Source organism: Schizophyllum commune, assembly GCF_000143185.2.
Source record: "Schizophyllum commune H4-8 unplaced genomic scaffold SCHCOscaffold_8, whole genome shotgun sequence".
In the NCBI taxonomy this organism is placed as follows: domain Eukaryota; kingdom Fungi; phylum Basidiomycota; class Agaricomycetes; order Agaricales; family Schizophyllaceae; genus Schizophyllum; species Schizophyllum commune.
The window spans coordinates 382,443-409,000 of record NW_026089545.1 but is presented as its reverse complement, the minus strand read 5'-3'; the positions used below and the strand labels follow the sequence as shown (position 1 = coordinate 409,000).

Here is a 26,558-nt window from a genome sequence, read left to right as displayed (position 1 = left end):
GGAAAGCGGAATCGAACTGACGATCAAATCGGAAGAAGCTTGCCTTCTCTGACCATGGTGTTCTCTGAATCTCTCCGTCAAGAGTCCCTCTCCTGCGACGTACATTTGGTACACAAGCAATACCTTGGTTCTTGGGGAAGAACCTACTCGCAAGCTGGTGTACGATATTGTGATAGTAGACGGCCTCCGATGAGGTTCTCAGCGCTGTCCGAAACGGAGGCCGCGGGCTTTCGGTCGCGTCATATCCTCCTCAACTCGTTCCATCCTGTTCTTCAGGGGGTGATGCGCATCTTCTTTGCTCTGTGCCACCTGACTAGCATCAGCTCCAGCTGGCCGAAGGGCTTCGTGTGTCCTTTGCAGCCGATCGACCTCTCCTGCGATTGAACGCGCGCATGCCCGATTCGGTGCTGAGTCAACTGGTTCGCGCGCCGGTTTCGCTTCGTATCCGCGTGAATCGATACCCCTCTGGTGTATAAGAGGGGGGAAGAGATGGTCTGCAACGATACCTACCTTTCTCGTCTACCGCCCTTCCTCTTACAATGTCTACCTCATCTGTGAAGTATGTTCAGCTCGGTAAGAGCGGTCTTCGGATCTCAGTTCCCATCGTGCGTTCTACGGCTCCCTTTGACTGCGCTGTCACTAATTAGCCGTCTCGATCTCCAGGTTGGCGCTATGAGCTACGGAAACCCGAAGTGGGCGGTAAGCATGATTGACCCAGAGCTGCTAGCAAGACCTGACGTTATCCTCAGGCGACTGACGAGTCTACACAATGGGTTCTCGGCGAAGAAGATGCATTGCCCATCCTCAAGGCTGCCTGGGACCGCGGTATCAAGTAAGGCTTCGAGAAGCAGCTCGTGGACGCGTGGCTAACGATTTCCTAGCACTATCGATACCAGCAACAACTACTCCAACGGCGACTCCGAACGCATCGTGGCGAAGTTCATCGAGAAGGTGAACCGATTGTCTCATTGACACTCTACCAACGCTCACGCCCATCACAGTACCAAATCCCTCGCGAGGAGATAATCATCGCCACCAAATGCTGGGGCCTCGTCGGCAAGGGCGCCGACCGTGACCTCCTCACCTACGCGCACTTTCCAGCCATCAACCAACGCAAGGAGTACCTCAACCAGTCCGGCCTCTCGCGCGCGGCTATCTTCAACGCCGTCGAGGGCTCGCTGGCGCGCCTGAACACCTCATACATCGACCTCTACCAGATCCACCGCTTCGACTTCTCGACGCCACCGGAGGAGACGATGAAGGCCCTTCACGATCTTGTCGAGTCGGGCAAGGTTCGCTATATTGGCGCGAGCTCGATGCGGGCGTGGCAATTTGCGCTGTTGAACGAGGTGGCGGAGAAGCACGGATGGACGAAGTTTGTCAGCATGCAGGACGAATACTCGTTGCTGTATCGCGAGGAGGTGAGCAGTCTCTCTCTCGTGCAGTCCCAAGTCTGTTGGCTGATTTGCCACAGGAGCGCGAGATGCTCGCGTACTGCAAGTACCACGGCATCGGCGTCATCCCGTGGTCGCCTCTCGCTGGCGGCCGTCTCGCGCGCCCCTTGGCCGAGAACGAGACTCCACGTGCGAAGGCCTTCGCCTCGTTTGGCATTGGCAATGGGAACGAAGTCGAGGCCGATATCATCAAGCGTGTCGAGGAGGTCGCGAAGAAGCGGGGCTGGACGATGGCGCAGGTGCGCATTCCTTGTATCCCTGACCGCCACGGAACTAATGCCTTTCAGGTATCGCTTGCATGGACGCAGCGCAACGTCTCCAGCCCCATCGTCGGCTTCAACTCCCTCAAGCGCGTCGACCAGAACCTTCTGCCAGAAGGCGAGCTCACGGACGAGGAGGCCAAGTACCTGGAGGAGCCGTGAGTGTGCATCAGAGCTGTGTATCTCCCTTGACTAACACCGTCACTTAGGTACCAGCCGAGGCCCGTTCGCGGCCACCCTTAAGGGAATGCTATCGAGCGGACTTCCATTGTACTTGTAGCAACCTCGTGAACATGAACGTTTTGACGACATCGCCAGGTGCACTGAGTTGGACAGAACTCAACGTCAATTGTAAGTTCTCATTCAAAGTATCTAGGATGTGAACAGCCATCCGTCACCTGGGCGTTCCTGATCAGCGTCTATTTTCCCTTCTGTGAGCAAGCGCAACCTCTCCCAGCACTTACTTGGGCTTCGCTCGAGTCTACCAAAGTCGCAGCACGCGGGAGGTAGCCGCAGACATGTCTAAGCGCGTGCACGGATAGCTCCCGTAACCGAAGTCCCTAGACATATCGATGACCACATACTTATCGGAAGGCTTCCTGCACAAGGGTTGTTATAAGAGCGACCATCGTTTTTCGTGCTAACCTTGCATCTACGTACCTATCTGACGCTAGCGAACCAACATGTCTACTACACCCGTGAAGTACGTTCAGCTCGGCAAGAGCGGGTTGCGCGTCTCGGTTCCCATCGTATGTGGTACACCTTCAGTCATGTTGAAGGACTGGTTTGATGCTTCTCTTATAGATCGGCGCACTCAGCTACGGGAATCCCAAATGGGGGGTGCGCATGCCCGCTTTTGCTGGTCTTGCGCTCAATGTGAATAACGCACCTGCAGGCCAGCGATGAGTCGACTCAATGGGTACTCGGCGAGGACCAGGCGCTACCTATCCTCAAAGCTGCCTGGGATCGCGGCATCAAGTAAGTTGAAAGTGTCTCATGCTGTAGCCCTCTATCTCACTACGTTGCCAGCACCATCGACACGAGCAACAATTACTCGAACGGAGATTCCGAGCGCGTCATCGCAAAGTTCATCAAGACGGTGAGCTTAATCTATCGGATGCGTCTAGACACGAATTCTAACCGCCTGTGCAGTACCAAATCCCGCGTGAAGAGATCATCATCGCGAGCAAGTGCTACGCGCTCGCTGGCAAGGGTCCTGACCACAACGTTATGGCCTTCCGCTTCCCCGAGATGAAGAATCGCAAGGAGTATATCAATCAACACGGCCTCTCCCGCGCAGCCATCTTAAACTCCATCGAGGGTTCCCTCGCGCGTCTAGAGACGCCATACATCGACCTCTACCAGATCCACCGCTTCGACCCGGACACGCCGCCGGAGGAGACGATGAAAGCGCTACACGATCTCGTCGAGTCGGGCAAAGTGAGATATATTGGAGCGAGCTCCATGGCCTGTTGGCAGTTTGCGCTTCTGAATGAGGTTGCGGAGAGACATGGCTGGACGAAGTTTGTAAGCATGCAAGACGAGTATTCGCTTCTTTATCGTGAGGAGGTCGGTGTTCTCTCGTTCCCTTTCTAACGGTTTCCTGATCGAACTACACCAGGAGCGCGAGATGCTGGCGTATTGCAAGTATCATGGGATTGGAGTAATTCCGTGGTCTCCTCTTGCTGGAGGCAAGCTAGCGCGTCCCATTGGTGTCGATACTGCTCGTTCGAGGTTGGTTGCATCCTTTGGCGTTAAGGAGAACCCGGTCGCTACGGAAATTATCGGGAGAGTTGAGGAGATTTCCAAGAAGCGCGGGTGGAAAATGTCGCAGGTACGCCTCCTTGGAGCTGCTAAGCATCTCGGTGGCTGATTCCATCAGGTCGCCCTTGCATGGGCGCAGCGCTCGGTGACCAGCCCCATCGTTGGAATGAACTCCGTACAGAGAGTGGATGAGAGTATTGTCGGAGATGAACTGACTGACGCAGAAGCAAAGTACTTGGAGGAGCCGTAAGCTTTTCTACCTCCTCGCGAGGGTATCGCTGACTGACGAAACACCAGATATCAACCCAAGGCGATCCGTGGGTTTGGTGGCTGAAGCGATCATGCTGCAACCGCCGTCTATGAGTCCTCTACTCGAAACGTAGCATTACTCTGGATTTGAACTTACAAGCCTCCTTCCCTGTAATAATAAGTAATCTAAGGAGATTGTCGAACTGAAGCGTGAGCAATGATTGTTCGTAGTCACGGACATGGTTGAGAAACGTGACCGGCGCGTGCTTGCGGCCGTCGGCCCGACTCATCCACGCCTTTCCTCCCGCGTCCATCAGGTCATCTCCCGAACGATGTCGCTCGCCGATCTCCCCGACGAACTCATCATCTCAGTACTTCTCCATCTCCGTGCCGAAGATCTCTATCGCTGCATGCGACTCAGCAAGCGAATCGCCGGCATCATCCAAGGAACCGCGCGCTTGCGATATCATGCCTTGCTCGATCTATATGGGCTCGAGGACAACGAGGAGTGCCGCGCGGACGTCAATGAGAAAATAGAGTCCCTTCTTCTCCGCGAGGACGCGTATCTGAACTTCAGGTATCGCTTCGAGGAGAGCACAACGTCGGACGGATACCCAAGCATCTACGATCTGTCCTCAGGGAGGTTCGTTATGGGAAATGAAAATGGATCCATGAGCGTCAGGTCTGCGAAGCTTCCAACGGAGGCGGGTCAGCGAATTACCTGGTCAGAGATCATTGTAGGGCAGTTCATCTGCGACTTCGGCACCGCTGTAGAAGAACACGACCTCATAGCATTTGTTGTTAGGTATGGTCGTTCAGTCTATTTCCTACAATAAACTGATGAATAGTAACAGCTCCCCAACACCTAATGGCCTCTGGCGCGATATCGATGTTGCCCTTTATAAACTCTCCGGCCAGCCACATCCTGAAGCGCAGCATCCGCAAATACATCTTCTGCGAGTGGATGAGACGTGGGGTCTGCCGAGCGTCAGCATCGAGATTGTGGGCGACACGTTGGCGGTGATCACCTACTACGCCTTCGACTTCGAGAACGCAGGCAGTCGTCTGCTACTCTTCTCCTGGAGGACCGGAGTGGCGCTCAATCCCGGAGGCCAGCCTGCGACAAACCTAGGTCTCTGCTTTTTGACGCCGGATCTCCTCATGCATCCCAGCGAGGAGACGCGGGCTCTCGAAGTCTTCCGCGTGCCCACAGAACCATCTGGTCCGGACCTCGAGCTCGTCTGCGAGCTTGTCTACCCTGATTTCCACCCCGACGCGGAAATTTATAACACGGTATGCCGAGGGGACCCAAATCCATCTCTCAGCCATGTTCACCGATCGGGCGCCGCTGCGCATCCCTTCCGCACTCGAGTCGAAGATTCTGTCGTTCTTGTCCTCATGACGTGGCGCCTTGACCGCGGTGAGGACGAGGAAGCCGATGAGGAAGCCCTCTCCCTCGTGGTCCATCGTTCGACCATCCTGCGGCACGCGAATCGCGGTGTGCCCGTGGTCCATTGGAAGGACTGGGGACCGGAGGGTGCGCGCTGGCTTTGCATGTCCAAGATGTCGTACAGCTATATCACGACGACTAGCGGGCAGCGATACGTTCAGAAACCGTCGATCATGCTGAATGCGCCCGATCAACCGATACACATATTGGACTTCAACCCGCATACCGTGCGGCGTGTGGAGGCGCAGCTGCTCGCGCAGGCGGAAGAGGCGGCCGGAGATGACCGCGCACGGATATTCACGATCGACACGCCAACAGCGACCATCGGACTGCCCGCCAAGCATGAGTTAGGTCAACTTTGGGCAGGAAGTCAGCCGACGAACCGGGAGAGCCCCTGGGTATATTGGCCAGAGGAGACGTTCAGGGGGAGTCCGCCGGAGATACAGTATATGGAAAGGCTCTTCGAGGATGCGAGGGTCCTCGAGCCTGGTTTGCCGTTCGTCAGGACAATCTCAAAACAAAGGTTCGCTATAGACGCGGTGATCATGGATGACGAGCGCGTCATTGGATTGTCAGTGAGTGATTCCATGTGGTAGTGCTAGAGCAATGTTGGCTCATAAGCACTTAGACGGACTGGACGGCCAACACCATCGGGCTACATACACTGTACTTTGGTTAAGTATCAAGTCCACGCGCCTGTAAACTCATCCTTTTCGTCGAATGCTTTCCATCGTTTAAACCATCTTGTTCCAGCATCGATACTCGTGGCGTATGCGGCATCGTCCGCGGTCTTTTTGCCCTTTCCCGCGGCTCTCTATCCTTTGCCTGCCTCTGCTGTCGTCTCTCTGCTAATTCGTGATGCTCTGCCTCGCCGAAGCCGACATACCTCTCACGACGCCGCTGACCATGTCTGTCACTGGCTCGACCGCGATCGCCGTCAGCCTGGCATAGAAAACCGCATTGTGCTGCCCGTCCTACACCTCGGACTGTTTCCTTTAGGTCGAAGGAGGGCGCGCGCCAGTGTGATGCATCCTCGGGGTCTTGTTGTCGGGTGCTTTGGAATTCTGTCCTATCTACGATCCTTTGACATTTCTGATGACTTTTGTAGACGCTATATCTGACATCGACATTGATCCTTATTCAGCAGGCGACTGTCGCTTACGCTTCAACCACCATTGCCCTCTTTGGACAATGCGCAAGTGTCTTGATCTCAATCGTTCAGTATCCGCCTTTGACCTCGCTCTTGAGCTCGCTGATTATCGTTACGCCGACCTACAATGCTCAACCCAATGCTCAATTGCTGATCTCGATATATTCTACGAATCAATCGATCCACGTCGGTTCTCCGAGTCGGGGTCGTATTACGATACAATCCCCTCGAAATCTGTTGTGGATGCCGTCTATCCTGCCGCGAGCCGGATCATGGGAATCACTGTCGCAAGCTCCTCTAGGTATAAAAGGGGGGAGCGGAGACACTGAGCTCTGACCGTGGCTCTAAGAGTCCCTTCACCTCACCATGTCTGCTACACCTGTAAAGTACGTTCAGCTCGGAAAGAGCGGACTGCGTGTCTCCGTTCCCATCGTGAGTATTCGATGTACTTACACGTCCAGCGGCATCCTGACGATTAGTTTAGGCTGGTGCGATGAGCTACGGCAACCCGAAGTGGGGCGTGAGTCGCCGTTTTCGAGGCTCATCGTCCTCTCTGACCCGTGCGTTCATCACAGGCAGATCCCGAGGCAGGCGCATGGGTCAAGGGCGCTGAGGAAGCTCTGCCTATTCTCAAGACTGCTTGGGACCGTGGCATCAAGTAAGCCAGACCAGGAACGACGTGTCATCGAAATTCACGCCGCTCTCAGCACCTTTGACACCGCTAATGTATACTCCAATGGCGAGTCCGAACGGGTTCTCGCCCAATTCATTGAGACTGTAAGTATCTCACATAGCGAGGCGCTGCGCCTTGCTTACCGTCCTATAGTACAACATCCCCCGCGAGGAGATCATCATCGCGACCAAGTGCCATGGTACTGTTTTGAAGGGCGAGCACAAGGACGCGGTCCCTTGGGCGGCGCCCCAACTCGCTCGTTCAAAGCAGTACGTCAACCAGAACGGGCTCTCGCGCGCGGCGATCTTCAACGCGGTCGAGGGCTCGCTCGAGCGCCTTAACACGTCGTATATCGACCTCTATCAGATTCACCGCGCCGACCCCTCGACGCCGCCCGAGGAGACGATGAAGGCGCTCCACGACCTCGTCCAGTCTGGGAAGGTTCGCTACATTGGCGCGAGCTCGATGCGCACTTGGCAGTTCGCCCTGCTGAACGAGGTTGCGGAGAAGAACGGGTGGACGAAGTTCGTGAGCATGCAGGACGAGTACCACTTGCTCTACCGCGAGGAGGTGAGTCCACATTCTGTCATTCAGAGTCGTCACTCAACTATTGCAGGAGCGTGAGATGTTCGCTTACTGTGACTATCATGGCATCGGTGTGATCCCATGGTCGCCTCTCGGGGGAGGCGCCCTCGCCCGCCCACTGAACTCTGCCGAGACCGTACGCTCTAAGCTAAGATCAGCGTTCATGAAGCCAGACGCAGTCGACCCCGAAATAATCAAGCGCGTGGAGGAAGTCGCGAAGAAGCGCGGCTGGAAGATGGCTCAGGCGAGTATAATCCTGCGAAACCGAGATGTTGCATCCTCAGTCATCGTGTAGGTTGCTATCGCGTGGGTCCAGCGCAGAGTCACTAGCCCTATCGTCGGCATCAACTCGATCGACCGCGTCGACGACAGCATCGTGACCGGCGAGCTCACGGACGAAGAAGTCAAATATCTTGAGGAACCGTGAGTGAATGTTTGAACCACCATCAATATTTTCGTCCGTACTCAAACAATCCTCAGGTACCAACCGAAGGCGGTGCGTGGGCATGCCTAAACGTGTATCGATAACAAAGTCCATGCGATGGAATTGTTGCTGTTCCGCGTATAGTGCGTATGTATTTCGTGTCGAAATGTCTCTGTACGCGATACCCGGTATGATGCTTCCGCCATCAAAGCCTGATTCCACCTCGTTCTCCTGATTGTCCTGAATGTCCAGTCCAGCGCCGCCGAAGTTGGACATTGGACAACAGGCGTCATGGCGCTGAACCTCGACGCGCTGCAGGCGGCGAGCCTGGGTCTCTGCTTCCTCGCACCATATCCTTCCTTGTATCCGAGCTAGGAGAGACAGACTCTCTAGGAATTCCGAGGGCCTCTCAATCTCCCTACCATTGCTGAAAAGCTGACCTGAAAGAGCAGTTTCAGGCAGGCGCAGCGCGAGACACGACCATCCCGTCTTCTACCCAAAGCAGAGGCCTTTGTGAGTTCACAACACAGCCAAACTCTCCTTTTGTACAGGAGAGCATTATTGTAGTGCGTGGAGTAGACTCCTTTGACCGAAGAGCAACGTGGGCCGCAAGACGACGACTCGCCCACGATGAAGCTGGTTGCAAGCAATTATTACATTGGTATAGATCCATAGAGTCCATAGAGTCCATTGGGCACCCATACCATCATCTCACTCATGCTCGTGCGTATGTGGCATAACCCGCGGCCCACTCGCTTTCTCCCGCTCCTCCTTCTCTTTCTTCGCCTGCTCCTGCTGCCTTCTCGCCGCCTCATGCTGCCGGTTCGTGATGCTCTGCGTCACCGAGCCCGTCGTACCGCCCGCGACGCCACCGACGATGCCTGCCACCGGCCCAAGGACAGCGCCGCCTACTATCGTCGCAGCCAACCCGGCGAGGAACCCCGCGTTGTGCTGTCCGTCCCGCATGTCGGGCTTCTTCTTCGGGCGCGGTGCGGGCTTTGCGGTGTGGTTGGTGCTGACGGAGGCTGGCCGGGCGTGCTTTCGAGGTCGGCGGGCGTGGTTGGCGCGGCGGCCTGGGGGCGGAGTGTCGCGGGTATGAGTACTGTTGGTTCTGGAGGACATGGATGTGGGTATCCTCTCGCGAGATGGAAGTTAGGAAGAAGGAGCAGGTTAGCGGTTGCGAAGCTTGGCTGATGGTCCGCAGTGACGACATGGGATCAACATGAGCGATGACATACAGTAGACGCTTGTGGGCGCCTCTTTTTATGGCCGTCCATCAGTTGATTGAGGCCATCCAGTCTTCCATATCGCTGCGTATACTTGCGTAGAAGCCAGTTCGATACAGCCGCAAACACTAATTCACGTAACAATTCGTAGTATGAACCCCTTACTGCCTCAACACCGTCCACCCGCTTCGAAATACTTTGAGCGCAACAAATCGCTCGAAGTCCGTCGCTGAGCACCTGGGAGCACCCCTATCACCTAGTGAATGTTTCTCGGGGAAGAAGGAGGCGAAGGAGAGCTGGACTCCGAGGGTGGTATGAATTCCCTAGGCCTGGGCGAATGGACGCGCGCTGCAAAGATCGTGTCAGCTAGATCGTGCGTAGTACAGAAACAAAACTTACGCATCGGGTTGGCCATCACCGGCGCAGGGGGATAAATGACAGTGGGCTGCGACGTGGGCCGCCAGGAGACGGGCGAGGACCGCCTGCTTGAACACGAACTGTCTGTTTGTATAAATGTCCCTAGCGGCGGCCGCGAAGTTCCGTAGATATGTGGCATGTAACATTGCCCTATCCGAGTCGGAGTCGTTGAGTACGGCATCTGGATTATTTGTGGGCCAGCGGGTCCCTTCGCCAGTTTCGCATCTACGACTGCCTGCTCCAGGACAAAAGGCCCCATGTTTCGCGCACCGCCGGCGCGTATGACCTTTTCCCTGATGCGTCCGATATTGACGACCGCGGGGAGCCCGAGGTGCTCGGCGGCCTCTAAGGTAGGCGGCTCAGGTGCCGTGCAGAGATCAACGAAGGCAGGGAGGAGCCACTTGGGCAGGTCGAACTCGCGGGCGATGAGGATGCGGTCGATGGGCGCTGCGGTGGATTCGAGCTTCTCGAGGGAGTGGGCACGGAGGTCGGTGAAGCCCCATTTGCTCGCAAGACGCAGGACGGAGGTCCATTCCTCGGAGGTGTTGACGTCGCACTTGCCGAGCGACCTGCGGAGAGCATAAGTTACATATCTAAGCGAGGCGATTGAGGGCGCAGCAGCGACATACTTGGGATACATATAAGAGAGGAAGCGGTCAAAGTCGACGCGGGATACGTCCTTCAGGTAGATGACCTCGACGTCGTCTTGAGACAGATACTCCTCCACGAAGGTGGGAGACTGCTCGAAGAAGTAGCGGAACACATTGTAGAGCGTCCCATCGTCAAGCTGTGAAGCTGTTAGGGTCTAGATGTACGGGCGCTTAACCACCTCACCTTGAACTTGACGCTCCTGGTGTCCATATAGAAACGTTCATGGTTCACTGTTGGAGGAGCAGTGGCTGTCAGAGGCGCAGCAACCGCGGGCTCAGGACTAGAGAACGTCGTGTTCATAGTATCAAAAGAGTCGAGGGAGGACGACCGCTCCATGGAGGTCGGGAGCAAGAAGGATTTCGTGAACACGAGGGCTTAATAGCGCATGCAGATAGCCCACGGTCACGTCCTCTTTGTGGGCGCCATGACGCTGCGCTGCCGTACCCCCCACCCGCCAGTTCCAGATAGACATGGTGCTCTCTGAGTAGACCGTCCGCACAGTAAAAAATCTGCGTATTCTGTCAGAAAGGAAGAACGCCGGAGATCGCTGTTGAAGTCAAGAAAGACAAGTTCAACTTCAGCTTGCCACGGTCCGATGGGGCCCGGCGGGCCGTGAAAGCCGCCCCACGGAGAATGCCGAAGGCTTCTCACACGCTTGGCCGTGATCCAACCATGGCCATTCCCTCAAGCTGCTTCGCAACGAGAATATATCATGATAAAGATACAGTGCAGATGTTACAGTCTTCTATACAATCTTCGCTCACCCCTCAGGCGATCTTCACCTTGTGCGTCGCCGGCGCCTCCTCCGGCTCGCCGAAGATGTTGATGTCCCAGTGCGGCTCGTAGCGGTACGGGATGTTGAACCGCGTGTGATTGTTCTCGCCGACCTTCGTAATTGCCTGGTAGTCCTCCTCCGACAGCTCGACCTGCTTGAAGTTGCTGTGGATGCGCTCGGCCTGGACGGACTTGGGGATCACGGAGTACCCGCGGTGCACGCCCCAAGCGACGAGTACTTGTGCGGGCGTCGCACCGAGCTTCTTCGCGATGTCCTGCACGACGGGGTAGTCCGTGAGCTTGGGCTTGCCGATGACTGCGAAAGTTATCCGTTAGCGGACGAGCCGAGGGGCGTAGGTGAGGCCGACGCACGGTTGTTGCCCAATGGGCTGTACGCAGTGATGTGGATGCCCTTCTCCTTCGCGTACGCGACGAGGTCATCCTGGGGCAGCAGCGGGTGCGCCTCGATCTGGAGCGCGGCGGGGACGACGCCAGTCGCCTTAATGATCCCCTCGATCTGCTCGATCGTGAAGTTGGACACGCCGATGGCGCGGACCTTCGACTTGGGCAGCGCGATCAGGGCTTTCCAGGTGTCAACGAGGGAAGTCTCGAGGTCGAGCGCGACGTAGTTCTTGGGGTCCTTGGGGTCGGGCGGGAAGAGGCCGTTACCCGGCTGGAAGGCGACGGGCCAGTGAATGACTGTCGGAGGTATTTCAACGGGATGATGGAAGGACGGTGCAGGATGCACTCACGGTAAAGGTCAAGGTAGTCCGTGCCAATCTGGGCAAGGGTCTCGTCGAGCTCCTTCTCGACGTTCTGCGGCTGGTGGCCGCTGTTCCATAGCTACATGAGATGTCAGTACGCTGTCTAGATATCCTGTCGTCACACACGCACCTTCGAGGTGATGAAGAGGTCCTCACGCTTGACCACGGAGGGGATAACCTTCTTCAAGGCCGCGCCAACCTCGTCCTGGTTCTCGTAGACCCTTGCGAGGTCGAGGTGGCGGTAGCCGTGGCGCACGGCAATCTCGACCTATACGGAGACTTGATGAGCACGATGATCTCTCTCCTCCAGATGTCCACTACTACGCACCGCGTTCTCAACCTCCTTCGGCTTCGAGAGCCAGGTGCCAAGCCCGATCTGCGGGATCGTCGCGCTGGTGTTCAGCGACAGGGTCTTTCCAAAAGACATGGTGCTGGTTGTTGTATACGGTCGAAAGAAGGGTTGGGAACAGGGGCGCAAGGGAAGAGAAGTCGTCCGAACATCGATTCCATCGCACCTTTTATACGGCGGGTGAGGTCAGTCGTAGCGTCACCGGACCGCGGGGTCCCCATTGTCGAATTTCATCCGCCCAGCACCGGACCGGTCCGCGTTCCACGCAGGGGCGCCTGTGCAGGTCGCGACTGTACAGTGGCGGGCTAACAATCCAGATACGCCAAAGAAGCACCTATTCGCAGCCCGCGATGCGAGACCGCGATGGTCTTAGGCGCGGGATCGTCGACGTTGGGCGCTCGAAGCTGACAGGGGGGCCTTCATCTTCCACCCCAATGGCGCGAGATGGAGCGCTGGGAAGGCAAGGTCACGAATGGACTCGAAAGAAGCAGATGCGAGTCACTCCGTCGCGAGACCGTTGAGGTCGAACAATGCACGCAAGGGGAACGCGAGACGCGCGCCATCGAGCGCGATCAGTGCGAGCCCAGGCGGAGTGGCGGGCCGGTTATCGGCGGAGGCATTCGACATCGATGGCATCGAGCACCTCCTTGTGCGCGACGAGCTCGAGCCTGCATGCAATCCCCGCCTGTGCTTGCGAGACGCGGACTATGGCCGGCTGAGCTCTGGCATGTATCAGCGACAATATTCCATTTTCCCGAACTACACCTCTAGGAATGCATCTGGCGCCAACGTTGTCGCCAACATGACCGCATTGATGTTTTCATGCCCGGTCCAGCTCTTTGCCATCCTATTCTCTTCCTTCATCCAGAACGCCTCGATGCGGTTGGCCAGATGCTCGTACGACTTCAGCTTCTCCCCCTCTTGTAACAAACGCTCCCGGTTCTTGAATGTCGTCTGACCAATCCCGTCTACCTGCCGACCTATCAGCCCGACAGCGTGCAGCCCCGTCGCCATTCCCAGTTCGCGGAACGCCAGGCGCGCACGGGCCGGGCACGACAGCTCATCCACGTCGTAGAAGCCCAGGCTGGCGCCAGCAGCGTCGGCTCAGACTCTGCGTCTCCACGAGCGACCAGCTGCGCAAGGCGCGATGCGTCGAGCAGAAGCCCACCGATCCCTAGCGAGTCCTCGGTCGCCGACACACCTTTGGCGCACATCCTTGCTGCATCCGCCAGCTCCGGACTGAGATCGAGCGCGGGATCGGCCAGTGCGGCCTCTCGAGCCGCGACGCGGAGAGCCGAATACGTGACGAGAGCGTCCAGCGCATCGTGCTGACCCGTCGACGAGACAAGTGGTCTGGAAAGATCGACGCTCATCTTCCAGTACATGCGCGTACCCCCGGAGTGCGTGAAGCGCGGGTGAACGGCCTTTGCGAGCTCGATGGCCCAGACGAGGTATTGAGTTTCACCCGTCGCGCGGGCCATGGATGCGAGCGCATGCATCCATTTGGTCAGGTAGTGGAAGTATTGACCTGGGTGGACGTTGGTGAGTGTGTCGTACTGAAGGTCATTGAACGGTATGCGTACCGTCTTGGTCCCACTCGAGCTCGCGATCGGGCGGCTCGCCTGCCTGACGCTCAGAGAGAGGCTTGCCGATACGCATACCCCCGCGCGTAGGATGCGCCGCGCCCTCCTCTTCGGATAGCCCGCTAAGCCATCCCCTCCGAGCATCGTCCGGACGGTGTCTTCCTAGTGTATGGTGCACTTGATCGACGAGCTTGCGAGCGAGTGTCAGATATTCCCCGTTCTCTCCTCGACCTTGTTGGTGCAGTGTGATGAGGTTGCAGACGGCGAACGCGTCCGTCCAGAGGTAGCGGCGAGGCGTGGCGGACGGCGGCTCGAGACCCGTGCGTGCGACGAGGGCGCGCATGAACTGCTCAGCTTGCTGATACTTTGACATGACAGGTAAAACGTTGGGCGGCTATGCGTAGCAGGACGGTGGCGAGAACTGAGTGCGGACGTCCTGGTTGTCGCCTTCTGGAGCGAAGACGCAAAGGTGAAGTCATGGCAAAGACACGTGTGCAAGTCAGTCCCTTCATGGGTCGATCCATAAGAGATTGAGAGGGAGAGCACGGGACACTTCGAAGGAACAATACACCTTCCATATAGACCTGCGTGTCGCAGGTGATCATGAGAGCAAGTCTGTTCATTGAGAGAGGTCTGAGAACTTTTTGGAAAAACCGTATATTGTGACTGACAAGAGGAAATGGAGAGGAGGGATGAGGGTCTCGTTGCGAGAATCGAGCGGGAACATGAACGTTGGGAGGAAGAAGGAAGAAATGATGGCTTGTCGCGTGCGCGCCATGTTGTTGATGTGCGGACACGTGCCACGCTGATTTCATTTGTTTGTTCCTTCCTTGATGGCGACGCGCTCTCTAGTCAAGTATAAGCTCGTGTTCTTCTCTCCATCCGCGTATACGCAAGGCGTGCTTCACCAGCTATTCGCGCGATTTCCTGACACAGTCGGGAAGGAAGGCTTGTACCGCGGGTGCGCCTTTGTTAGTCGAGGGACAGGTATTTCCCAACGTTTGTCTCCATTACGACAGGTCTTCTGACCTTGGTTACTTCCAAAAGGTCAATTCGTCCCTCAGGAAGGCGCGTCGCCCGCCATAGGCGCGGTTGGTCAGGCAGAGACTGTCGAGGAGGACCGCGTCGAGATCAGCGTGCGCGTCCCGGAGCCCGCCGCGATGGCAGAGGTTCTGGACACTCTCAAGTCAGCTCACCCTTATGAGGAGGTCGTGTACGACATATACAAGACAGAAGCATTCTGATCAATTCATGTCTATCTGCACGAGTCCGTCACCAGGTCGGGACTTGTCGCGCTCCTCGATGTTTGTTGACGTATAGAAACAGGCTTCTGGATCGACGTTTTAGCCTTAGCATGAGAAAGACATCGACACTTCGGCAGTGTTATCCTCTGTTCAGGCGTCAGCAGGTTTCGCCGCTCGTCCGGGGGACTAAGGGAACTACGGGTAACACTGTAACTTTGCCTTGTCTTGTCTGTACAGGCGGATCATCGCTAACAAGGAGGGATGGCGAAAACAACGAGGAACAATTGCATAGTGCGTGGTCGATAAATTACGAGGATACAACATGAGGCTAACACAAGGAAGATCACGATACAGTACATGTGATAAATGCGAGTACAGCAGGTCCCATCGATGACAACGAGGGAGGTCTGCGCCCTGCCCTGGGGTGGCAGGGAGTAATATGCCCACGTCGCCCATAGCGAACGTGGCGCTAGCTTCGGAGTGGGAATGGCGAAGCCGAGCCAGACGGAGCTGACGGCCTGCGACGAGAACATCAGCGAGCTCCGGCAGAGGCGGGCTAGAGAATCCTGCAGACGGTTTGTCAGACGCTCATCAACATCGGAGGGGTAGGCCCGGATGGCGCGGATGTATACCACTCCTCACCTCTGCAGTTGCGCGCCAAGGCTCGTAAACCTGGTGAGGACGTAGTACGCAGACGCGGCGGCGGCCGTGATCGCGAGCGCGCTCGTCGTCCAGAGCGTGCCAGTCGCCTTCTTGCGGTCTACCGAACCGGGCAGGCCCCAGACGTCAGAGTCCGTGAGGTCCGGGTGCGTGTAGATCCTGCTGCAGCCGCGCATAGTGACGGGTCGTGGATGTGGTCGTAGGTTGAGGATGGCGAGGGTGTCGCGGGAGAACTGGACTCAGATCTACAAAGGGGCGGCGCCTTTATGCAGAGGTCGAGGTGCGTAATGGGGATATCTGCACGACTAGTGTCAACTGATACCAATCCACCAGTCCGGATCCAGCTCGCTGCCGAGGCTCACAGCAATGTCCGACAGGGAGACAGGAAGGGGTACGACGGCGGCGAAGGAGGAGGCGGGGGCGCGTCTATTACTGCAAGTAGCAGTCGCAGCGGCCGCTATTATATGGAGTCCTGTCGGTTCAGCCGCGCCGCCATACAGAAGCCGGCGAGCTTGGGCGGCGTGCTGATCGGAGCGTGTCGGTGCGGGGGCGTGCTCAGGCTGAGACTTCCATTTGATTGGCAGACAGGTCTCTCTGGCGCTCGTGCAGGCCCTTAGCCGCGCAAGGGAAAGCGCGCTAGTAGGTTTATCATGCGCGCATTCCGCTAATCAGCGGTGGGATCAGTACCCATCAGCGAGATCGCGTACTAGCGACGCGCAGGGTGTACGTACGATGGCTAGCAAGCTAAGCTATCCGTATATTCATGGCCATCGGTGTTTCGCTCGCGGGACGCTTGACTCCGATCCCGGTCTCGAAGGTTAGTTGAACGCATAACGCTCAAGGAACACAGACGGAATTGTATGACCCCGCTACGGCAAGTATCTGCGCAGCTCAGTGGGTAGGAAGTTTGTATCGCTGCGTGCCGTTGATTGCGTTAGAACCAGACAGCAAGACGAGTGCTTGCATTAGATTTCTGGATATCCGCAATTGCAGCAATCACCCGTCGGCCGGTTAGCTCAGTTGGTTAGAGCGTGGTGCTAATAACGCCAAGGTCGCGGGTTCGACCCCCGTACGGGCCATTATTGCTTTCAAGCGGTATGTTTTTTGCCTGGTGGTTCGGTCGCACTCTGGCAGTATACCGCTTTCGTATGTCCGTCGCCTGCACCTTCCTTGACTTTTGACACCTTTAATTTCAGCTTCCTGGCGGGATCCTGAGTGTAGGTAGGCAATGGTATCGCGCGTAAGTCTTAAACAATGCAGTGTATATTGTGTGTATGTATGCTGATGGTGTCTCGAACCAAACGAGAGACAATGCGGAGTGTACTAAGTGTGCCATTATACGCAACAATGTGACGAAACAATTAGTTACGGTGTGAACATAGTATCATACTTATATGCAAGCAAGCGCGCGAGGGAGCGTCCGCACCAGGGGGGCCGCTCGACGCGCAGGTCAGCGCAGCTGTCGGGCGTAGTCCAGCCGACTCTCGTCCTCGAGCTTGCGCTTCTCGCCGGACGTTCGCGGGAAGACCAGCCAGAACCGCAACGTCTGGTCCCGCCCTCCCGCGCCCGTCACAATCGACTGTCCGTCCGGGGACATCGACAAGTAAAGCGGTCTGGCGGAAGGACGTCAACAAGGTTGCAAAGGTATAACGCATGTAAGGATACCCACCGTTCGATATGCCCGGGCAAATTCGCGATCATCTCCAAGCTCGGGTACTTCCACACGCAGATCGGGTTCGGGCCTCCGCGGTACGCGCAGCGATGCGTAGACACGATTTCCCGCGTCGTAGGCGAGTAGACGAGGCCGCAGACTTGACAGCCGGTGTCGACGGTCTGAAGGAGATCGCCCGTGGTGCAATTCCACCACCGGATGCTCTGGTCATTCGAGCCGCCGCCTGAGGCGAGAATACCGCGCTCGTGGGGGTCCCAGGCAAGAGCCTTCACCGCTGCGGTGTGTGAGTGGAACTTGAAGAGGTAGTCCGAGGAAGCGGCTGGTACTGTCTGTCAGAGCAGCAACACAACATACCCATAGTTCAACGTACCGTCACTGATGCTCGACGTGCTGGAACCAAAAGTAGTCAGATCTTCCAAGCTCCTGTCAACGATGCCCCTCGCCACGTTTCCGATAGTGACATCGTTGTCACCTATCGAGCGAACCCGAGTCCGTGGACGCTGAGACCCTCGCAGATCCCAGATGATGACCTTATTGTCATTCCCTCCACTGGCCAGCAAGCCGTCAACGCCACCGAGGTTGCCCAAGGCTAAATCAGCCGACGTCGACGCCCCGTTGCTCCACTGAATACCGCAAACCTCTTGCTTGTGACCGGTCGAGATGTGTACGGGTCCCCGATTGTCCTGACGCACGTCCCGATGATGAATCTGACGATCGCGCGAGCCAGACGACAGCAGGTCCCCATTCCATGCAAGGCAGCCAATCTTGTATTCGTGCGCGCCCGTGTACATGCGTATCATGGTGAGCTTCACAGCGTCGAAGAGGTACAGCCGCCCGGACTCGGTTCCGACGCTTAGCGTCGTGCCACGTTGATCCCAGCGCAGGCTGGTCACCAAGTCGTGCGGCTTGTGCGTATGGGCGTCGAAGACGCGCTTCGCCTCGAACGAGTTGCCGCTGCATACGTAGACCGTGCTGCCGAGCGCCACGGCGATTATATTTCGCGCGCTCCAGTCGAGGAGGTTCAAGTAGAAATCGTCCTCCAGATCGGGTGCGCTGAGTACGCGGTACGGCGCCTTGCTGATCTGGCGGACGTTGGGATGGGGGGCTTGCAGGATGGCATGCGTGGCGGCGCCGATCGGGGAGGCAAAGTACGAATCTGGGACATCAAGCGCGTTCTCCCCTTCCGGTCGTCTATGCACGGAGTCCCGTGAGGGTGTGGCGTACGCGAGCAGATTCGTCCGCCGTCTTGCCGTCGCGGGGGAGTAGCTCTTCGGACTTGAGGTCGATGGGGATAGTTCGGCGAGCGCCTCCGTGTGCAACACGGAGTCAAATATCGATCGGGCTTGTTCTGTGCTTGATATCAGCGGCCCACTCCCTGTGGCATAACTTCACCACGCACCTTTCCTGGCGTCCGAGTCCGCTGGGATAAAGCTGTGGCGCTTCTTCAACTTCGGTTTCGGCTTCCTGTTCTCCTCGTCCTCCATGAGGTTGTAGAATAGCCCGAAGTCGTCCGCCTCGCGGGATGAGATGAATCGGTCGCCATAGTCCTTGGACGTGCTCGGACCTGGGGTCTTGGGTGTCTCCGGTTGGAATGCTGGCTCGAGGGCCGGGGTAGAAAAGCTGTCTTTCTTCGGGGTGTTAGTGGCTGAAGCGGTCGAGTTCCCTAGCGGCGCGCGTTCGGAGGCGTCCGAGCGCGATAACTTAAGGCGTTTCGCAAATGTTGTGTTGGAGAAGTTTGACATAGAGCGCAAATGGCGGCGGGATTCAGCAATTCGCCCAACAGCAAGTTGAGGTGACGGTTGAGGACAAGCGCCGCCACGGCCGCCCAGCAGCACTTTCGGCGACGTGTCACGTGGCCGCAAATTATGGCGTCACGCTTCTGTGGCGTGTGACACATTGTTCTCTTTTTCAACCTTCACTCTCCCGTCCGCTCTGGACCGCTACCGGTCTATTTCAAGTGCTGAAGGACTGGGTACCTACTGTGTCATCTCACAAATTTCATCGGAGGCTATGAAACGCTTCCAAAGGAGACGTAAAGCTCACGAAGATTAACAAAGGCTCACAAACGTGGTCCTGCCTTCTACAGGACTGACTTGTCTAGCTCTCTTCCCTACCAGTCCATGACCTGCACCTCGTCTTCGTTCCTTTCTACGACTTGCTCTTGGCGTGTCACTAGTTTGGTCCCTCGAAAATGTCTCTATGAATAATCAGCTGCGTCCTGGCTCGCGCTGTCTCGGATGCCCTTCTCCTTTTGCAACACCAGATTTACTCCCGCTCCCGAGAATACCGATGCTGCGCTAGAGACTTTTTTCGCAAGACTATCTCAAATAGCAGGGAGAATAACTAGGGATCTCGAACGCTGCCTCTCTCCTTACACGCTGCTTCTCTCTTCACACCATGTACGCGTCTTCTCCTTTGTTTATGGCGACCAGCAAGACATCTTCGAGCGTTGGGACGAGCGGGCATGGAGACGAGGGCTTCGGGCTGCCTCAGAGGCGGAAGACTTTCTCTGTCAGGGTTAGTATGATAGGCGTAGCTGTCACCCCTTAGCTCATTGCACCTGCAGAAGACACGCCTTTTGAACGGTGATCGCATGAATCGCGCATTTACTACGGACGATGTACGTGTTCCACTCTCCTCGTCGCATTTACGCGTCATAACATCCCTTCAGGTTCAAAGCTACCCATCTTCGTCCAAGACGTTCTATCCCGAGCCCACGATGAAGCGTCAGAAGAGCGACCTGCGTTCAGTGGGACATGCGCTGCGCAACCTCCTACCTATACGACGTGCAGCCTCCGAGGCGCAAACCCAGCAAACGACAAAGCCATGCACGCGCTCCGCCTCTGACTCGCGCTGGCAAACGCGGAAACAGCATACTCGCAAGATTTCCCTCGCGTCGCTGGCATCCACCTTCCTTCCTTCTAAGGACGTATCGCTCCCCTTACGATACTCCCCAGAGACCTACGAGCCAGAATCGCCTCCGGCCGACCGAGAATCTCCGCGCATCCGCCTCCGAAGCGGCTCTTTCTTTGGGCGCATGTCATCTGGCAACACCTCGAGAAGGAGAAATAGGCTGTCCATGCTCAGCAATTCGACCAACTCAAGCGGGAAGAAGAGTGATCAGGACGATTCGGACAGCTGGCGACGGAGCTCGTTTGTTGTTCACGACGAAGACGACGATGATGATCCTTTCCGTCCGCCCACGCCTTCGTATCTTCGTGACCCTGCATCTGCGCCTGCTTCAATACGAGGTTCGGTGAGTTCAGTCTTATTCAAGATGCTGGTGCATCAGCTCATCCTTCTTGCAGGCTGTCCAAATATCTGGCCCTAAACCATCGTCCATACACAGACACTATAGCACAGGGACGTGTTGATACTTCTTGCCAGCCTATATTCCTCTCCGCGTCGCTGTATACTACTATAGAGACATGATAAAGACATGATGTGTGCGATCCCTCCACAATATCGATTATTCTTCCCGAGCACTCAGGCTAGGTGGCGTGGGAATTCGCCTTCTCCCGTCTTATCGCCCGCACTCATCTCGCAAGTCCGGATGTCACGTCGGTGCAAGTCCTCGGGCGCTCGTACTTCATGTGTCCGACCTTGCCCATTTCCCTCTGTATCCTGTTTACGAAGTCGGACACAAACACCTCCCGAACCTCCCGAAATACACTGAGGTCGGTTCAGGCCTCTCCCCGACAACTCCACCCATGCAACCCATGCTCCTCTCCACCTTCGATCTAGCTTCTCCCTTCGTTCCGCGTCGCCCTCACCTTCGCGCAAGGTACCACCTGCCAAAGCCTACGATCCGAGGACGCACGTTATCCTCCGAGGAGAGCATGCGGTCACCTGCGCGATAAGGTGCTAATCATCCACCAAACGCGTCGCGCATCGCGTCCGCCTTATGACCTCGCGGGGCATATATATAAGGACCTGTATGGGGTGGAGGGTCGCTGCTTCCCCTGCCCGACATGGTCTCTGCGTGGCTAGCTCTCACAGTCGCGGTGTTTGCCCGGGGCGCGCTGGGGTGCGGCGAGGGGCATGACCATGAACACACACGGCGCGCGTACCCGACGACGAAGCTGCGGCCTCCGTCGCGTCCTCTGGAATGGGGCGACTTCAACGTCCTGCACACGACGGACACGCACGGATGGCTCCTGGGCCACCAGAAGGAGAGCTGGCCTGAACCGAACTACAGGTGCGTACGCACTGCTAGCGCGATCGAGGGGGGGAACTCATGACGCGACGCGTCTACGTAGTGGAGACCTGGGCGACTTCGCGAGCTTCGTGGCGCACATGAAGAAGATTGCGGAGGAGAAGGATGTGGATCTGCTGCTCGTGGACTCGGGGGATCTTCACGATGGAACGGGCCTCAGCGACGGATACCCACCAGGCAGCGTGGATGCTCACGACGTACGTGCTCCCCTTCTTTGCGGTGATCATGGCCTAACCCCACGCGTCGCAGACCAATGAGTTCCTCAAGAAAATTCCTTACGACGTCATGGCGATTGGGAAGTACGTAGCGGCAAGCTATCCCAGAGTTCCCTGCGACTAACGTCCCCACCTTTAGTCACGAACTGTACATCTATGAGAACACTCTCGACATGTACAACAACTTCGCCCCCGACCTCAACGGCCGCTACTTGTCCAGCAATGCGAACATCACGGTCCTTGGCGAGAACAACGAGACCATCAACGTCCCAGTCGGAGGTGCATATGAACCGACCCTTGGCGTAGCTGCTGCCTATGCTCATGCTCCCGTCAGAGCGCTTTACGAAGTTCACGACCCGCAAAGGGCGGAAGGTCACCTCTTTCGGTGTCCTTTTCGATTTCACCGGCAACGACGACAACACGACCGTGCAAAAGGTCGAGGACATGGTCAAGGAGAGCTGGGTAAGCTCCCGAACTTGTACCACGTACGGCTCCTGAACTGACACATTGCCAGTTCCTCGACGCCATTCAGGAGGAGCCCGACGTGTTCTTGCTTGTCGGTCACATGCCCGTGAGGGAGGACAACTGTCAGTCGTGACTTCAACCGCTGTGTCCGTGTTGCTCATTCTTCTTCAGGGCCCCTCGTATTCGACGCTATCCGTAAGGTCCATCCCACCACGCCTGTCCTCATCTTTGGTGGGCATACGCACATTCGCGATTGTGTTCAGCTCGATGGCCGGTCAATGGCTCTGGAGAGCGGTCGCTACATGGAAACGCTTGGCTGGATGTCTGCGAACCTGAATGGGAGCGACGACGGCAACATCACCTTCAGCCGGCGCTACCTCGACCCCAACCGCGTCACGTACCAATTCCACACCCTCACCTCGAACCACACCTTCGACACCGAGGATGGCACGAACATCACGCAAGGCCTGCTCGATCTCGCTCAGCGTTTTGACCTCGACTACCTCTTCGGCACCGCGCCCATGGACTACACCATCAACCGCGTCCCCTACCCCTCCAACAACTCCTTCCCCTACCTCTATATCGCCGAAGCCACCCCAGCCGTCCTTAGCGCGAACAACACCGCGAACAGCTCCCGCCCCGCGCTCTTCCTCACGAACTCCGGCTCGCAGCGCTTTGACCTCTACAAGGGCCCCTTCACCAAGAACGACCAGCTGACGTCGAGCCCGTTTGTGGACAAGTGGCTGTATATGCCCGAGGTTGAGTACGGGGTGGCGAAGCAGGTGCTGGATGCGATGAATAATGAGGGGGCGGATAATAAGAGGCGGGGGTTGGACGAGAGGGAGTACGACCGCGCAACCTTTGGGCTGGGGAGGGATACGGAGGTGGACAAGCGCTACAGGGCGTGGGTGCGGGAGATGGAGGCACTGGTGCGGGAGGAGAGGGAGCGCGAGATGCGGAGGGAGGTCGAGCATCATGGGCATCATGGTCATGGTCATGGTCACGCTGAGAAAAGCATTGGCTATGTGACGCGCGATGTAAGTTCGCTGCTCTTGCGTACCTTACATTTACTAACCGCTCCTCTGCAGAACTGCCCCGGCACTGGCGACGACACCGAGCACGAGCCACTCGAGAGCTACGAGCTCCCGGACTTCATCCAGTCCAATGTCACCGTCAACGGCACCGCGTTCGATGGCATCTCCGACGACACACTCATCGACTTCGTCTTCGTCGACTTCATCGACGACCAGATTGTGGACACGCTCAATAGCATCTCGGGCGAGGAGAAGTTCACCGTGGACGATTTGGCGGTGTACAGCCCGGTGTTGACGAACGAGCTGCTGGGGATTTACGCGCAGTTGGCGTGGAATTAGGGTAGCCAAGTGCTTTGAACATTGCATGTGTCTGCGTTCCTTGTGACTTTATAACTTCTGTTTCACGAGATATGAATCTTCACGAGTCTGGACAGTCGACTGAAGGAAAGGGCAGGGCGTTATTCGTCTTTTTTTTTTTTTCGTCTCTGCACTTTATTCACGCAGCAGGTATCTACATAGTACCAAGACGCGCTAGCCCACCGGTGGGCACCTCCGCTTTATGCTCCATAGAGGGCGTTATTCGTCGCATGTCACAAACAATTCGACTTTTGTGCACGTGATCCGGCAAACCGGCCCGCCTCTTCGGCGCTTATTCTCAGTGTCGCGTTTGCTGTCTTTTCATTTCCCCACCACGATGTCCAAGAGACGGGTGACCTACTACTACGATCGTGCGCTCAACACCATGTCTCCTAAGGGCTTTAACTCACTGCGCCACAGCCGATGTTGGGGCATACACGTACGGCCTGGGCCACCCTATGAAGCCCCACAGGATACGGGTCGCGCACGAGCTGATATCTGCGTATGGGATGCTGGATAAGATGCATGTGCTGGTGCGTGATCGAGCTCTTTGAAGGGGAAACGAGATAGCTAACTTTGAGGCAGAAAGCGAAGCGCGCCACTCCCGAACGGATGACCGCGTTCCATACCGACGAATACGTCGACTTCCTCAACAAGGTGTCGCCAGAGACAGTGCGGGAGCTCACGTATAACGGGTCTAGATGTGCGTTCTCGTATGCCCTTCCGCAGATTATACCCCCTAACCTCTACTCCCCCAGTCCTTGTCGGTGACGACAACCCCGCCTTCGAGGGCGTCTTCGAGTACTGCCAGACATCAGCGGGGGGCTCAATAGGTGCGTCCCCACAGCCATCCTTCCTCCCTTGCACGGCTCACTCTACCCTGCTAGCCGCCGCGAACCGCATCGCGTCCGGCGCGACCGACATCGCGATCAACTGGGCCGGCGGCCTGCACCACGCCAAGAAGCGCGAGGCGTCCGGCTTCTGCTACATCAACGACATCGTCCTCGGAATCATCGAGCTCCTGCGCACCTACCCACGCGTCCTCTACGTCGACATCGACTGCCACCACGGAGATGGCGTCGAGGAGGCGTTCTACACGACGGATCGCGTCATGACGTGCAGCTTCCACAAGTATGGGGAGTACTTTCCGGGGACGGGCACGCAGGAGGACACGGGTGTGGGGCGGGGGACGGGCTACGCGGTGAATGTGCCGTTCAAGGACGGGTTGACGGACGAGTCGCTGGCGAGCGTGTTCGAGCCGGTGCGTGGTGACGAAGTGTGTTGTCGAGGCTTGCTTCTTACCGTGACGTCTCCCAGATCATCGACAAGATCCTCGAAGTCTTCCAGCCGTCCGCAGTGGTCCTGCAATGCGGTTCCGACTCCCTTTCTGGCGACAAGCTCGGTTGCTTCAACCTCACCATGCAGGGTCACGCGCACTGCGTGCAGTTCCTCCGCTCGAAGAACATCCCCCTCATCCTTCTCGGCGGCGGCGGTTACACCGTGAAGAATGTCGGTCGAACATGGGCCTACGAGACTGCCTGCGCGCTGGGTATCGAGGACACCATCGACCCGAACTTGCCATGGAACGAGTACTTCGAGTGGTTCGGGCCGCGGTACCGGTTGGAGGTAGTGGCGAGCAATATGGAGGACCTGAATGTCAAGGAGGGGTCGCTGGAGACCGTCAAGAATATCGCGCTGAAGAACTTGAATGCCATCAAGGGGCCACCGTCGGTTCAAATGCAGGACGTGCCGCGGCAACCTTTGGGAGACCACCTAAAGACCAAACGAACTGAAGACGAAGAAGACGACGAGCGGGACAACCTGGACAGGAGGCTAGCGCGTACGTACCTTCGCTCCCTTGTTATTCCGCTCACCTTCTTATCACCATCTGTTGCAGAACACGCCCGCTACGTCTACGACCTCCAGCAGTCCTCCATGGCATCCTCCTCCCAATCCGACTCCTCCTACGACTCAGACGACTCCGAGCAGCCGATCTCAACCTCCGTCCACCGCCGCGCCGCCGCGCAGAAGACCAAGCAGCGCATGTCCATCCGCACGAACCGTTACTTTGACGTGCCCGCCGAGCCCGAATATGCGCACTACGATTGCGGCGCGTTGCCGGGGAACAAAGCCAAGCGGCGGTTCTTCCGGATGGGCTCGCGGATGGAGGACGACATGGGGATGGGGGAGCGGATGCGGCCGAACGGGACGGTGAAGCTGTTTGATGTGCATTCGACGATGACGAACGGGGGGAGGACGCCGGAACGGGAGTGGGATAGGCATGAGGACGAGGATGAGTCGGATATGGATGTGGATGGGCCGTAGCTGCTTTTTCTGTGGGATGATATGCCAGTTGGTGCTGCTATTTTCCTGTACGTGTACTTTTATGTGCTATGGACTGGGATTTGTTTTCCGTGCACGGACACCGCGTGGAGACGCAAGCAGTGAGCGCAGGGAACATGGATATCGTCATGATTGTCGAAACAGCCTTGGGTTAAAAAGCACGAGGGGGACACGTTATGCCCATCGCCGTCACCCTTCCTCCTTCCGGCGTCCCTGTACAAAAGTATGGCCGCCTACCTGTCCATCTCATCTGGAGGACAGCAAGTCTCATAAAATCTCTCTGAACCCCACGATAACCCATCCAAAGCAGACCTTCAGGCTTTCCTTCCCGACCGTCAGCGAGCTTCCGATGGACGCCTTGGGCGAAGTCAGTCGGGAAGAAAATGCAAGCCATGAGGAAAAGCGCCTCGTCATCGAGGAAGAAACGAGCAAACAAAGGTGACAAACAAACAAGAGAAGTTCCGTCACTGGCAGTGGCGCACGTGTTGACACGATCACGAGCTTTCGGACAGCGCCGATCATCTTGACCAGCGCGTCCATGATGACCTTCTCCTCATGGTACGGACGCATACGTCCTCC

The 26,558-nt window shown here is 57.0% G+C and overlaps 16 protein-coding genes and 1 non-coding gene across 17 annotated transcripts; 10 read left to right on the top strand and 7 right to left on the bottom strand.

Moving 5' to 3' along the window:
* Positions 1-58: 58 nt before the first annotated feature.
* Positions 59-2,033, top strand: SCHCODRAFT_02679204 (Aldo/keto reductase). Its single transcript, XM_003030250.3, has 8 exons — positions 59-605; positions 664-699; positions 750-832; positions 882-951; positions 1,002-1,421; positions 1,475-1,693; positions 1,742-1,872; positions 1,924-2,033. The coding sequence occupies exons 1-8, from the start codon at positions 540-542 to the stop codon at positions 1,955-1,957; spliced, it is 1,059 nt and encodes a 352-aa protein (XP_003030296.1). The 5' UTR covers positions 59-539; the 3' UTR covers positions 1,958-2,033.
* Positions 2,034-2,397: 364 nt separating this feature from the next.
* Positions 2,398-3,918, top strand: SCHCODRAFT_02546052 (Aldo/keto reductase; the record flags this gene model as incomplete). Its single annotated transcript, XM_050343641.1, has 8 exons — positions 2,398-2,463; positions 2,519-2,554; positions 2,610-2,692; positions 2,744-2,813; positions 2,867-3,283; positions 3,336-3,548; positions 3,597-3,724; positions 3,776-3,918. The coding sequence occupies 8 exons, from the start codon at positions 2,398-2,400 to the stop codon at positions 3,810-3,812; spliced, it is 1,050 nt and encodes a 349-aa protein (XP_050199101.1). The 3' UTR covers positions 3,813-3,918.
* Positions 3,919-4,059: 141 nt separating this feature from the next.
* Positions 4,060-5,161, top strand: SCHCODRAFT_02478678 (uncharacterized protein; the record flags this gene model as incomplete). The annotated part of the gene is made up of 2 exons (XM_050342763.1): positions 4,060-4,532; positions 4,582-5,161. Coding segments are annotated over 2 exons (1,053 nt in total), but the record flags the coding sequence as incomplete, so codon positions are not given.
* Positions 5,126-5,856, top strand: SCHCODRAFT_02508278 (uncharacterized protein; the record flags this gene model as incomplete). The annotated part of the gene is made up of 2 exons (XM_003030251.2): positions 5,126-5,752; positions 5,806-5,856. 2 exons carry the CDS (start codon positions 5,126-5,128, stop codon positions 5,854-5,856), a joined length of 678 nt encoding a protein of 225 aa, XP_003030297.1.
* Positions 5,857-6,275: 419 nt separating this feature from the next.
* On the top strand, positions 6,276-8,268 carry SCHCODRAFT_02334563 (Aldo/keto reductase). The gene is made up of 8 exons (XM_050342411.1): positions 6,276-6,759; positions 6,812-6,847; positions 6,903-6,985; positions 7,035-7,104; positions 7,154-7,570; positions 7,617-7,829; positions 7,881-8,008; positions 8,066-8,268. Exons 1-8 carry the CDS (start codon positions 6,694-6,696, stop codon positions 8,097-8,099), a joined length of 1,047 nt encoding a protein of 348 aa, XP_050199099.1. The 5' UTR covers positions 6,276-6,693; the 3' UTR covers positions 8,100-8,268.
* A 322-nt stretch (positions 8,269-8,590) lies between these two features.
* SCHCODRAFT_02630643 (uncharacterized protein) lies at positions 8,591-9,159 on the bottom strand. The gene has a single exon (XM_003030686.3). The coding sequence runs from the start codon at positions 9,129-9,131 to the stop codon at positions 8,721-8,723; it is 411 nt and encodes a 136-aa protein (XP_003030732.1). The 5' UTR covers positions 9,132-9,159; the 3' UTR covers positions 8,591-8,720.
* Positions 9,160-9,630: 471 nt separating this feature from the next.
* SCHCODRAFT_02669226 (uncharacterized protein) lies at positions 9,631-10,603 on the bottom strand (the record flags this gene model as incomplete). Its single annotated transcript, XM_003030687.3, has 4 exons — positions 9,631-9,736; positions 9,829-10,221; positions 10,282-10,439; positions 10,487-10,603. The coding sequence occupies 4 exons, from the start codon at positions 10,601-10,603 to the stop codon at positions 9,631-9,633; spliced, it is 774 nt and encodes a 257-aa protein (XP_003030733.2).
* Positions 10,604-10,993: 390 nt separating this feature from the next.
* SCHCODRAFT_02630637 (Aldo/keto reductase) lies at positions 10,994-12,321 on the bottom strand. The gene is made up of 5 exons (XM_003030688.2): positions 12,170-12,321; positions 11,972-12,109; positions 11,830-11,920; positions 11,450-11,776; positions 10,994-11,393 (listed from the first exon to the last, which is right to left on the bottom strand). Exons 1-5 carry the CDS (start codon positions 12,266-12,268, stop codon positions 11,071-11,073), a joined length of 978 nt encoding a protein of 325 aa, XP_003030734.1. The 5' UTR covers positions 12,269-12,321; the 3' UTR covers positions 10,994-11,070.
* Positions 12,322-12,829: 508 nt separating this feature from the next.
* SCHCODRAFT_02630634 (uncharacterized protein) lies at positions 12,830-14,294 on the bottom strand. The gene is made up of 2 exons (XM_050345620.1): positions 13,774-14,294; positions 12,830-13,718 (listed from the first exon to the last, which is right to left on the bottom strand). The coding sequence occupies exons 1-2, from the start codon at positions 14,144-14,146 to the stop codon at positions 13,174-13,176; spliced, it is 918 nt and encodes a 305-aa protein (XP_050199098.1). The 5' UTR covers positions 14,147-14,294; the 3' UTR covers positions 12,830-13,173.
* Positions 14,295-14,606: 312 nt separating this feature from the next.
* Positions 14,607-15,017, top strand: SCHCODRAFT_02507299 (uncharacterized protein; the record flags this gene model as incomplete). The annotated part of the gene is made up of 2 exons (XM_003030253.1): positions 14,607-14,760; positions 14,821-15,017. 2 exons carry the CDS (start codon positions 14,607-14,609, stop codon positions 15,015-15,017), a joined length of 351 nt encoding a protein of 116 aa, XP_003030299.1.
* Positions 15,018-15,227: 210 nt separating this feature from the next.
* Positions 15,228-15,947, bottom strand: SCHCODRAFT_02630628 (uncharacterized protein). Its single transcript, XM_050345619.1, has 4 exons — positions 15,881-15,947; positions 15,662-15,817; positions 15,360-15,585; positions 15,228-15,308 (listed from the first exon to the last, which is right to left on the bottom strand). Exons 3-4 carry the CDS (start codon positions 15,548-15,550, stop codon positions 15,266-15,268), a joined length of 234 nt encoding a protein of 77 aa, XP_050199097.1. The 5' UTR covers positions 15,551-15,585; positions 15,662-15,817; positions 15,881-15,947; the 3' UTR covers positions 15,228-15,265.
* SCHCODRAFT_02630623 (uncharacterized protein) lies at positions 15,480-16,229 on the bottom strand. Its single transcript, XM_050345618.1, has 3 exons — positions 16,011-16,229; positions 15,662-15,957; positions 15,480-15,585 (listed from the first exon to the last, which is right to left on the bottom strand). Exons 2-3 carry the CDS (start codon positions 15,851-15,853, stop codon positions 15,574-15,576), a joined length of 204 nt encoding a protein of 67 aa, XP_050199096.1. The 5' UTR covers positions 15,854-15,957; positions 16,011-16,229; the 3' UTR covers positions 15,480-15,573.
* Positions 16,230-16,682: 453 nt separating this feature from the next.
* On the top strand, positions 16,683-16,756 carry SCHCODRAFT_t165. The gene has a single exon. It is a non-coding gene; the product is annotated as a tRNA-Ile (tRNA).
* A 92-nt stretch (positions 16,757-16,848) lies between these two features.
* On the bottom strand, positions 16,849-19,156 carry SCHCODRAFT_02630618 (WD40 repeat-like protein). Its single transcript, XM_050345617.1, has 4 exons — positions 18,749-19,156; positions 17,720-18,697; positions 17,347-17,668; positions 16,849-17,290 (listed from the first exon to the last, which is right to left on the bottom strand). Exons 1-4 carry the CDS (start codon positions 19,089-19,091, stop codon positions 17,128-17,130), a joined length of 1,806 nt encoding a protein of 601 aa, XP_050199095.1. The 5' UTR covers positions 19,092-19,156; the 3' UTR covers positions 16,849-17,127.
* A 590-nt stretch (positions 19,157-19,746) lies between these two features.
* Positions 19,747-21,338, top strand: SCHCODRAFT_01128250 (uncharacterized protein; the record flags this gene model as incomplete). The annotated part of the gene is made up of 4 exons (XM_003030254.3): positions 19,747-19,866; positions 19,916-19,969; positions 20,021-20,605; positions 20,898-21,338. The coding sequence occupies 4 exons, from the start codon at positions 19,747-19,749 to the stop codon at positions 21,207-21,209; spliced, it is 1,071 nt and encodes a 356-aa protein (XP_003030300.1). The 3' UTR covers positions 21,210-21,338.
* On the top strand, positions 20,879-23,847 carry SCHCODRAFT_02749855 (uncharacterized protein). Its single transcript, XM_003030255.2, has 8 exons — positions 20,879-21,547; positions 21,609-21,762; positions 21,815-21,864; positions 21,920-22,059; positions 22,115-22,242; positions 22,295-22,367; positions 22,417-23,282; positions 23,334-23,847. The coding sequence occupies exons 1-8, from the start codon at positions 21,321-21,323 to the stop codon at positions 23,616-23,618; spliced, it is 1,923 nt and encodes a 640-aa protein (XP_003030301.1). The 5' UTR covers positions 20,879-21,320; the 3' UTR covers positions 23,619-23,847.
* Positions 23,848-23,960: 113 nt separating this feature from the next.
* SCHCODRAFT_02630612 (histone deacetylase) lies at positions 23,961-26,074 on the top strand. The gene is made up of 7 exons (XM_003030256.2): positions 23,961-24,007; positions 24,057-24,169; positions 24,222-24,339; positions 24,395-24,469; positions 24,524-24,897; positions 24,954-25,476; positions 25,534-26,074. The coding sequence occupies exons 1-7, from the start codon at positions 23,974-23,976 to the stop codon at positions 25,959-25,961; spliced, it is 1,665 nt and encodes a 554-aa protein (XP_003030302.1). The 5' UTR covers positions 23,961-23,973; the 3' UTR covers positions 25,962-26,074.
* The last annotated feature ends 484 nt before the right edge of the window (positions 26,075-26,558 follow it).

Bases quoted from the DNA above. Each gene is read 5' to 3' on its own strand.
- SCHCODRAFT_02679204 (XM_003030250.3), top strand. From the start codon at position 540: ATGTCTACCTCATCTGTGAAGTATGTTCAGCTCGGTAAGAGCGGTCTT. The intron at 952-1,001 runs GTGAACCGATTG...CGCCCATCACAG, and splicing joins TGGCGAAGTTCATCGAGAAG to TACCAAATCCCTCGCGAGGA. The intron at 1,422-1,474 runs GTGAGCAGTCTC...GATTTGCCACAG, and splicing joins CGTTGCTGTATCGCGAGGAG to GAGCGCGAGATGCTCGCGTA.
- SCHCODRAFT_02334563 (XM_050342411.1), top strand. From the start codon at position 6,694: ATGTCTGCTACACCTGTAAAGTACGTTCAGCTCGGAAAGAGCGGACTG. The intron at 6,760-6,811 runs GTGAGTATTCGA...CGATTAGTTTAG, and splicing joins TGCGTGTCTCCGTTCCCATC to GCTGGTGCGATGAGCTACGG. The intron at 7,571-7,616 runs GTGAGTCCACAT...CAACTATTGCAG, and splicing joins ACTTGCTCTACCGCGAGGAG to GAGCGTGAGATGTTCGCTTA.
- SCHCODRAFT_02630643 (XM_003030686.3), bottom strand. From the start codon at position 9,131: ATGTCCTCCAGAACCAACAGTACTCATACCCGCGACACTCCGCCCCCA.
- SCHCODRAFT_02630637 (XM_003030688.2), bottom strand. From the start codon at position 12,268: ATGTCTTTTGGAAAGACCCTGTCGCTGAACACCAGCGCGACGATCCCG. The intron at 11,777-11,829 runs GTGAGTGCATCC...TACCTCCGACAG, and splicing joins GGACTACCTTGACCTTTACC to TCATTCACTGGCCCGTCGCC. The intron at 11,394-11,449 runs GTGCGTCGGCCT...TAACTTTCGCAG, and splicing joins CAGCCCATTGGGCAACAACC to TCATCGGCAAGCCCAAGCTC.
- SCHCODRAFT_02630634 (XM_050345620.1), bottom strand. From the start codon at position 14,146: ATGTCAAAGTATCAGCAAGCTGAGCAGTTCATGCGCGCCCTCGTCGCA. The intron at 13,719-13,773 runs GTACGCATACCG...ACGTCCACCCAG, and splicing joins GCTCGAGTGGGACCAAGACG to GTCAATACTTCCACTACCTG.
- SCHCODRAFT_02630628 (XM_050345619.1), bottom strand. From the start codon at position 15,550: ATGTTCTCGTCGCAGGCCGTCAGCTCCGTCTGGCTCGGCTTCGCCATT. The intron at 15,309-15,359 runs CTTCCTTGTGTT...TCGACCACGCAC, and splicing joins CACATGTACTGTATCGTGAT to TATGCAATTGTTCCTCGTTG.
- SCHCODRAFT_02630623 (XM_050345618.1), bottom strand. From the start codon at position 15,853: ATGCGCGGCTGCAGCAGGATCTACACGCACCCGGACCTCACGGACTCT.
- SCHCODRAFT_02630618 (XM_050345617.1), bottom strand. From the start codon at position 19,091: ATGTCAAACTTCTCCAACACAACATTTGCGAAACGCCTTAAGTTATCG. The intron at 18,698-18,748 runs GTGCGTGGTGAA...TATCAAGCACAG, and splicing joins GGACTCGGACGCCAGGAAAG to AACAAGCCCGATCGATATTT. The intron at 17,669-17,719 runs GTACGTTGAACT...AGACAGTACCAG, and splicing joins CACGTCGAGCATCAGTGACG to CCGCTTCCTCGGACTACCTC.
- SCHCODRAFT_02749855 (XM_003030255.2), top strand. From the start codon at position 21,321: ATGGTCTCTGCGTGGCTAGCTCTCACAGTCGCGGTGTTTGCCCGGGGC. The intron at 21,763-21,814 runs GTACGTGCTCCC...CACGCGTCGCAG, and splicing joins GCAGCGTGGATGCTCACGAC to ACCAATGAGTTCCTCAAGAA. The intron at 21,865-21,919 runs GTACGTAGCGGC...CCCCACCTTTAG, and splicing joins GACGTCATGGCGATTGGGAA to TCACGAACTGTACATCTATG.
- SCHCODRAFT_02630612 (XM_003030256.2), top strand. From the start codon at position 23,974: ATGTCCAAGAGACGGGTGACCTACTACTACGATC. The intron at 24,898-24,953 runs GTGCGTGGTGAC...GACGTCTCCCAG, and splicing joins TGGCGAGCGTGTTCGAGCCG to ATCATCGACAAGATCCTCGA. The intron at 25,477-25,533 runs GTACGTACCTTC...CATCTGTTGCAG, and splicing joins CCTGGACAGGAGGCTAGCGC to AACACGCCCGCTACGTCTAC.